The sequence below is a fragment of the Gekko japonicus genome, unplaced genomic scaffold, assembly GCF_001447785.1.
Source record: "Gekko japonicus isolate JY-2015 unplaced genomic scaffold, Gekko_japonicus_V1.1 scaffold4879, whole genome shotgun sequence".
Classification (NCBI taxonomy): Eukaryota; Metazoa; Chordata; class Lepidosauria; order Squamata; family Gekkonidae; genus Gekko; species Gekko japonicus.
The window spans coordinates 27,493-35,948 of NW_015165404.1; the positions used below are offsets into that span (position 1 = coordinate 27,493).

General features: G+C 50.7%; 1 protein-coding gene across 1 annotated transcript in view; it reads left to right on the plus strand.

Annotated features, from left to right (window-relative positions):
* The window catches only part of LOC107109955 (RNA-binding protein MEX3D-like), a 14,058-nt gene extending 6,192 nt beyond the window's left edge, over window positions 1-7,866 (plus strand). The window contains exon 2 of the mRNA XM_015410665.1: window positions 6,375-7,866. Coding sequence (XP_015266151.1) covers window positions 6,375-7,666 — 1,292 coding nt within the window. The 3' untranslated portion in view covers window positions 7,667-7,866. The remainder of the gene's footprint in view (window positions 1-6,374) is intronic.
* The last annotated feature ends 590 nt before the right edge of the window (window positions 7,867-8,456 follow it).

Genomic DNA, 8,456 nt, shown 5'->3' on the forward strand with positions numbered 1-8,456 from the left:
CAGCTGCAGAGCTCCCCCCAGTCCAAAACAGTCCAGTAGCACCTTTAAGACCAAGTTTTATTCAGGTACAAGCTCTCCCTCCTCTGCGAGGACAGATCTGCCTGTCCCCCCCCCCCCAAACAATAGATAGCAATCCAAAACAGTCCAGTGGAGCCTGAGCGGTGGGTGTTGCCTTCTGATACACTTCTGGTGGTGTCAGGGGGTGTGGCACATGCAAATAAGTTGTGCTAATGAGCTCCTGCACCTCTTTTTCTACGAAAGGACCCCTGATAGTGGGAGATCTCCAGGCAGCACCTTGAGGTTGACAACTCTATTGCTGCAAGGGTGGAGTCTTGGGAGGTGGGGTTTGGGGGAGGGGAGGCACCTCAGCCGGGTGCTAATGAGTTATGCTAATGAGCTCCTGCACCTCTTTTTCTACAAAGTGACCCCTGCCCTTGGTCATCCAAAGACCCCACTGCCTCCCTGGCTGGTTTCCTGCTTCTAATGTATTTGAAGACATTTTTATTGTTGGTCTTTATGTTTTTTTGGCAGTATGTTTCTCATAGTCCCTTTCGGCCTGTCCGATCAGCGACTTGCGTTTCATTTGCCACAGCCCGTGGTCCCTTCTGTTTGCCTCACTCAGACTAGCCTTCCACCGCTTAAAGGAATCCTTCTTCACCTTTTACTGCTTCCATTACTTTTTGTTAACCACACAGGCCTTTTTTTTTGGTACCTCTTTGTACCTTTCCTAACCTGCGGTATACATTTTATCTGAGCTTCCGGGTCTGAAGTTCTAAATCGTCTCCAAGCTTCTCGAACGGATTTGACCCTCCTTTCCTTTCTTTTCTGTTTCTTCTTCACAATGCCCCCCCCCCCTTTCATTTGAGAGATGTTACCCCTTCCAAAGGTAAAAGTGGTTGTGCTTGTCTTTTTGGGCAACTCCCTATTTACATAAATGCTAAACTTAATAGCATTAGGGTCACTGTTCCCAACCGGTGCTATGGAGTTTACATCTCTCACCAGGTCTTGAGCATTACTTCGGACCGAGGCCCAGATCGCCTCCCCCTGGTAGGTTCTGTGACCATCTGCTTCCATGGCACAATCATTGAGAGTATCTAGAAACCCAGTCTCTTTCTCCTGACTTAAACACATATTGACCCAATCAGTGTTAAATGTAAAGGTTCGCTTGCTCGAAAGCCAGTCGAATCCGACTCTAGGGTGGCGGTGCTCATCTCCGTTTCCAAGCCGAAGAGCCAGCGCTGTCCGAAGACGTGTGGCCGGCATGACTAAACACCAAGGCGCACGGAACGCTGTTACCTTCCCACCGAAGTGGTACCTATTTATCTACTTGCAATTTCTTCCTTTCGAACGGCTAGGTTGGCAGGAGCTGGAACCAGAGACGGGGGCTCACTCTGTCATGCGGCACCCGGTTCTCGAACTGCTGAACTACTGACCTTCCACAGCCTGCAGTTCAGCGTCTTAACCACTTGAGCCACCGCAGCTCCTATCCAATCAATGTATGGGTAGCTAAATCACCTATTATGACACAGTCCTTTCATCTAGCTACTTTCCTTACTTCTTTTGCTATTTTAAAATCATCCTCTAAACTTTGATATGGTGGGCGATGACAAACTCCCAGAGTTAAACTTCCTTTTGGGCATACTAGTTCCATGCATAGAGTTTCTGTAAGCGAATCTAGCACCTGAGATCGTTTGAAGATGGACTGTTAGGAACCAAACCTCCAACTTTGTGCATGCAAAGCATGTGTTCCCAATGTGCTTCTTTCCCAAAACAAGGCATTGGATGGGCGTGAATCTATAACCGGTCCATCTGGCTCGATGAGGTCAGTGACTCTCTCTCCACAGTCTAACGTGGGGAAAGGGATTATCTAACACCTGTCCCCAGAGACCCTTTAACTAGAGATGCCAGGGATTGAACTTGGGACCTTCTGCATGCAAGAAAGGTCCCATGCCATTGACCTACAGTGGCTGTTTGAGAGCCAGCTTGGTGTAGTGGTTAGGAGCGCGGACTCTGATCTGGGAGGACCGGGTTTGAGTCCCCATTCCTCCACATGCAGCTGCTGGGTGACCTTGTGTCAGTCACAAGTTCTCTCAGAGCTGTTCTCCCAGGAGCAGTCCTCGAAAGCGCTCCCTCAGCCCGACCTACCACCCAGGGTGTCTGTTGTGAGGAGGGGAAGGAGTTTGTAAGCCATTCTGAGACTCCTTCGGGTAGGGAAGGACGGGGTATAAATCCAATCTTCTCCTCCTCTTCTTTGCATAACAAGTGACATAATAAGGCATTTCACTGAGGCAGGCAGCTACCTTTGGTCTCTGCTTTCTCTCCTGTGCTACAAAACAAAAGATGCGCTGAACAGACTTGAGCACCATTCTGCAATGGGATGCTCACTTATGGAACTCACTGCCCCAGGATGTATTGATTCCTGCCAGGTGGCTTTGAAAACGGTTTAAGACGTATCAGCCAGTATGGTTAAATTCACTGCCACAGGAAGTGGTGGCGGCTACAAGCATGGACGGCTTCAAAAGGGAATTAGATAAGCATATGGAGCAGAGGTCCATCCGTGGCTGTTAGCCACAAGGTATAGATAGGGGCTCTGGGGCAAGTGATGCTCTGTCTTCTTGGTGCTTGGGGGGGGGTCAGCAGTGGGAGGGCTTCTAATGTCCTGGCCCCACTGGTGGACCTCCTGACGGCACCTGGTATTTTTGGCCACTGTGTGATGCAGAGTGTTGGGCTGGATGGGCCTTTGGCCTGATCCAACATTGGCGTCTCTTATGTTCTTATGTTCTTAAATGGAACTTCCATGTGCATGGACAGTTTAGCTTAGTAGGAGTGACTGTCCGTCCTCCACGCCCTGTGTGTGGTCTTGCTGGCAGTCACCTGGCTGACCACTGTGCGAAACAGGGCTAGATGACCCTGCAGGACTCCTCTTGCATTGTTCATGAAATCAAGCACACGCACCAAGGTTACGTGACGTCTCTGAAATGGCACACTGCGCTCTGCCGATGCTGATTAAAAAAAGAGAGAGCTTCTAGAATAAATAATTAAAGGGAGAGTACAGTCTCTGATCTGCCTTTTTTTTGGATGCCCATGTGTGTGAATTCTTAAGCAGAGGGGAGTGGATGCTTCCTTGCAACTCTCAGGATTTTAAAAGACCTCGTAAATAATTTAAATAAAATGGCTTTTTTTAGCCCGCTCTTGTCAGATCTCAGAAGCTGAGCAGGGTCGGCCCTGGTTAGTATTTGGGTGGGAGACCACCAAGGAAGTCCAGGGTTGTAATGCAGAGGCGGGCCATGGCAAACCGCCTCTGAGCGCGTCTTGCCTTGAAAACTCCGTGGGGCTGCCATAGGCCGGCTGCGACTTGACGGCGCTTTCCAGACACACTATACTATATGCAGTTTTGGCTTGTGAATTTATTCATCAGATTTGCAGGAAGGCAGGGAAATAGGCTACCAGCTGCAGGTCAGAGTAGAAGAAGAAGAGATTGGATTTATACCCTGCCCTTCACTACCCAAAGGAGTCTCAGAGCGGCTTACAAACTCCTTTCCCTCCCCCTCCACACAACAGACACCCTGTGAGGTAAAAGAAGAAGAAGAGATTGGATTTATACCCCACCCTTCACTTGGAGTCTCAGAGCGGCTTACAAACTCCTTCCCCTCCCCACAACAGACACCCTCTGAGGTAGGGGGGGCTGAGAGAGCTCTGACAGAAACTGCTCTTTTCCGAGAACAGCTCTGACAGAACTATGGCTTGCCCAAGTGCAGCTGCAAGAGGTGGAGTGGGGAATCGAACCGGTTCTCCCAGATTAGAGTCCGCGCACTTCACCACGACACCAAACTGGCTCACTGTAGACACTTGCAGGGCTGGCTGGACCAGGGGTCTGGCCCGGGCTACAAACCTGAGCATCTTCACTTGGGGACGAGCCCCATGAAACCCAGTGGGACTTACTTTCGAGTAATTCCACACACACAGTCAGACGGAGACGCCGCTGGATTTGAAAAGGCTTTTTTGCAGGAAAAGAGTAGCAAAGATGCGTTCAGTTTTTTAAAAAGAGTACCCAGTTCTCTTTTAAACAGCGTTCCGTGCGCCTTGGTGTTTAGTCATGCCGGCCACATGACCACGGAAACATCTTCGGTCAGCACTGGCTCTTCGGCTTGGAAACGGAGATGAGCACCGCAACCCTAGAGTCGGACTCGACTGGCTTTTGAGCAAGGGAACCTTTACCTTTACCCAGTTCTCAGCTGCTTAGGTAGCACAAAAGAGGGTGATTTCTGGAGCGGCGCTCTGCTTTCTCTTCCCTTCCCCAGCTGAGAAGATAGCAGGATAGAAATAGACCACCAAAACAGCTTTGGAACATGAAAACCTGGCTGCAGGCCTCGAGCTTGGAGGCTCTGGAAGTTTGGTGTAGTGGTTAAGTGCGCGGACTCTAATCTGGGAGTTGAGAAGATAGCAGGATAGAAATAGACCCCCAAAACAGCTTTGGAGCATGAAAACCTGGCTGCAGGCCTTGAGCTTAGAGGCTCTGGAAGTTTGGCATAGTGGTTAAGTGCGAATCTGGGAGAACCGGGTTTGATTCCCCACTCCTCCGCTTGCACCTGCTGGATGACCTTGGGCAAGCCATAGTTCTGGCACAGCTGTTCTTGGGAAAAGAGCAGTTTCTCTCAGAGCTCTCTCAGCCCCAACTGCTTGCTTCACAGGGTGTCTGTTGCAGGGAGGGGAAGGGAGAGTTTGTAAGACGCTCTGAGGCTTGGGTAGTGAAGGGCCGGGGTATAAATCCAATCTTTTCTCCTTCTTAATTTAATTTATATCCTGCCTTTCTCCCCAATGGCGACCCAAAGCAGCTTACATCTTTCTTCCCCTCCATTTTATCCTCCCCACGACCCTGTGAGGTAGGCCAGGCCGAGAGTGTGCGACTGGCTAAAGGTCCACGGCAAAGTGGGTATTCGAACCTGGTTCTCCTAGATCCCAGTCCAAGCCTTTAACTGCAGCACCATGTTGGCGTTTGATTGCAGCAGATTCCTCTGCATCAGAAAGGCAGTTGTCAGGAGGGATGATTTCTTTACCCCCAAATGAGTGCTTTTATGTACTGGCCAAGTGGCCATACAGCTCATCTGTCCTGGCTTTACTGTAAATATATTTTTTTTAAAAATCCAATTCCTTGTTCTCATGATTGCACAGATATTTCTTTGCTGGAGACCGTATGGCCAGGCCTTATAAAGCTGGGGTGTCAAACATGCGGCCCGGGGGCCAGATCAGGCCCCTGGAGGGCTTCCATCAGGCCCGCAGTGAAACTGGCCGTCTCCTGCTTCCAGTCCTGCTGCTGCTGCTGCATCATAGCTTGCTTCGCCAGACTCTCTGAATTGCTCCGCCATTTCATGTTTTCCCCTGGGTCCTAGACTCAGAACTCTGAGCATGAGATTTCTGTGGTGAGTGTCTATAAATGAAAAGTAGGTTTGCAGCTTACAGAGCTAATGTTAATTTTAAGTAAAAAAAAATCTTTGTGTTTGTGTCCTTTATAAAGTTTCTTTCTCCTCTACCTGGCATTACCTTTTATGACACATGTGGCCTGGCCCAACAAGGTCCCATTTATCTCAGATCTGGCCCTCATAACAAATGAGTTCAACACCACCCTTGTTATAAAGTTTTAGAAACCAGAGGACTCTAGGAATAAACAAGAGGGCTTAGGAAAAAAAGATGGGGGGGGGGGGGCTCAAGTTCCAGTGCCCTTCCCTTTGCACCATTCCTTGACTGGCAAAAAAAATAGATTAAATGTTGTGATATTAGAGAGATTGTTGAAGATGCACTGGAATGTTATGATTGGTGCAAGTTGCGGAATTTAGGCTCAGTGACCATGATTTTGCCTTGATAGCTGAATCGAACCTCCAGGCTCAAGAGCAGTCTACCTGAAAAGCAGGAACAAAACAATGGGCAATGACCTTCCCCTTCTCTCTCTCTGTGAGATATCCCGAGGCTAAAGTACAGAACAGGGGCTGGTCTTCGATCTGACAGGCCAGTTTGGTGTAGTGGTTAAGAGCGAGGACTCTAATCTGGGAGAACTGAGTTTGATTCCCCACTCCTCCACATGCAGCTGCTGCCGTGACCTTGGGCCAGTGACAGGGTGGCTGTTGTGGGGAGGGGAAGGGAAAGGAGTATGTAAGCCGCTCTGAGACTCCTTCAGGTAGTGAAGGGCCGGGTATAAGTCCAATCTCTTCTTCTTCTTTGTCTTTTCTTCAAAATTTGCATAACGTAGTCAGAATTTTTGTTTTCTCACGATGCAGAATTTCCAGGGCCTCTCATCACGAAGCGCTCAGCCTCCCAACGATCACCGTGGGAATTCTCTTAATGTTAACGTCCTTTCTCCTTGTCTTCTCACGTTCCAGGGTGCAAGATCAAAGCTTTGAGAGCCAAAACCAACACCTACATAAAGACACCGGTGAGAGGGGAGGAGCCCGTCTTCATTGTGACGGGGCGGAAAGAGGATGTGGAGATGGCCAAGCGGGAGATCCTCTCGGCCGCCGAGCACTTCTCGATGATCCGAGCCACTCGCAACAAAGTCAACGGGGTCCCGGGTGCAGTCTTAGGTCCCCCCAACCTCCCCGGCCAGACGACGATCCAAGTGCGGGTGCCTTACCGTGTGGTCGGCTTGGTGGTGGGTCCCAAGGGGGCCACCATCAAGCGGATCCAGCAGCAGACCCACACGTACATCGTGACCCCGAGTCGAGAAAAAGAGCCCGTCTTCGAGGTCACCGGCATGCCCGAGAACGTCGACCGGGCTCGGGAGGAAATCGAAGCCCACATCACCATGAGGACCGGCTCCTTTATCGACATCAGCAGCGACAACGACTTCCACACCAACGGCACGGACGTCTGCCTGGATCTGCTGGGCGGCGGCGGCCCCTCCAGCCTGTGGGCCAAAGCCCCCAACCCCGCCCGGCGGTCCCTGCCCAGCGTGCGGAGTGACAACCTTGGTTCCTTGGGTAACGCTACCTCCATGACAGAGCCTTACTTTGGCGGCCCCCCAGCCGCCAGGCCCTCCGGCGGCCCCTTTGGCGCCGGCAGCAGCAGCTTCTCGTTCAGCGAACCCCCAGCTCCTTTGCTCGGCACAGACGATACCGATTTCGGGTTCGACTTCCTGCCCCTGGACGTCACCACGCCGACCACCATCTGGTCTCCCTTTGAGCCCCCCGGCAACCCGCTTCCAGCCTTTGGCTGCTCCTCCTCCCTGAACGGCAACTCCCAGAGACGCAACAGCAGCCTCAGTAGCACGGCCACACCCCGACACTCTCCGACCCTCCCTGAGACCGGCATGCCCCTGGAACATCCTCTGGCCCGGCGCATCCAGAGCGACCCAGTCAGCACCCTCTCGTGGCTGCCAACCCAGGGCTCTCTTTCCTCGTTCTCCGACAGCACCGGCTATTCCTCGTCGTCCTCCTTACCCGGCAGCGTTTCCGCCACCTCGGGCTCCCCCACGGATTCCAGCAGCTCCGACGGGCCTCGCAAGACCTCCCGGGAGTGCATGGTGTGTTTCGAGAGCGAGGTCATCGCCGCCTTGGTGCCCTGCGGCCACAACCTCTTCTGTATGGAGTGCGCGATGCGTATCTGCGGCAAACCCGAACCCGAATGTCCCGCCTGCCACACGCCCGCCACTCAAGCCATCCACATTTTTTCGTAGGAGACTTCCTCCAGGGGCCCCCCCTTCTGTCTCCCCGCCAAAAACAAACAAACAACACGGCTTTTTTGAACTTCAAACTGTTTAAAACAACTTTTTTTACAATTTAGGGGGAAATGGAGGTGGGCCGGTAGCGGGGAGATGAAAGAAATGCGTCTAATTTGTGTTGGGGGGGGGCACGCGAAATGGAAGAATGGGCGTGGGGAAAGGGTGAATGGGGCCCAAATGCAAGGGGTGAATTGCAAAAGGGGGGGGGATTTTTTAAAAGTTTACAGAATAGCTTTAACGGTCAACCTGCGGTCGCAAACCAGGTTGGCGCCAGCGCCAGCTGCTCCTTCACCCGTTTTCTTTTCTTTTCCAAAGAACAGTATTTCCTTTTTTTGCCAAGATAGATAAATCGAGCAGAATCAAGGTCCACTTGCACTTTTTAGGAAACGACGAAGGTGTTTTTCCCCCTCCTTTTTGTTTCTTCTTTAAGAAAAGCCTTTTATTTTTTATTTTTATACCCGAAGGTTTTTTTCTTTCGGCCGTTCTAAGAGTGTATCTACATATCTATTTTTTTGTCATGAAGTCAGATTTGAAGTTGTGTTTTGCCTTGTCTCTGGAATCCGTATGCAGAGGCTGGGGGGGAGGGCGTGGGTATTTTTTTTTGGGGGGGGGGGTGTGAACACATAATGAAAACAAAAAAAAAAAAAAAAAAAAAGGATTTCTATCTTTTTTTTTTTTTTTAGTTGAATTTCTTTTATATAGTTTTATTTTTCAACCTCTGTGTATATGTAGGGAATTTCTAGGA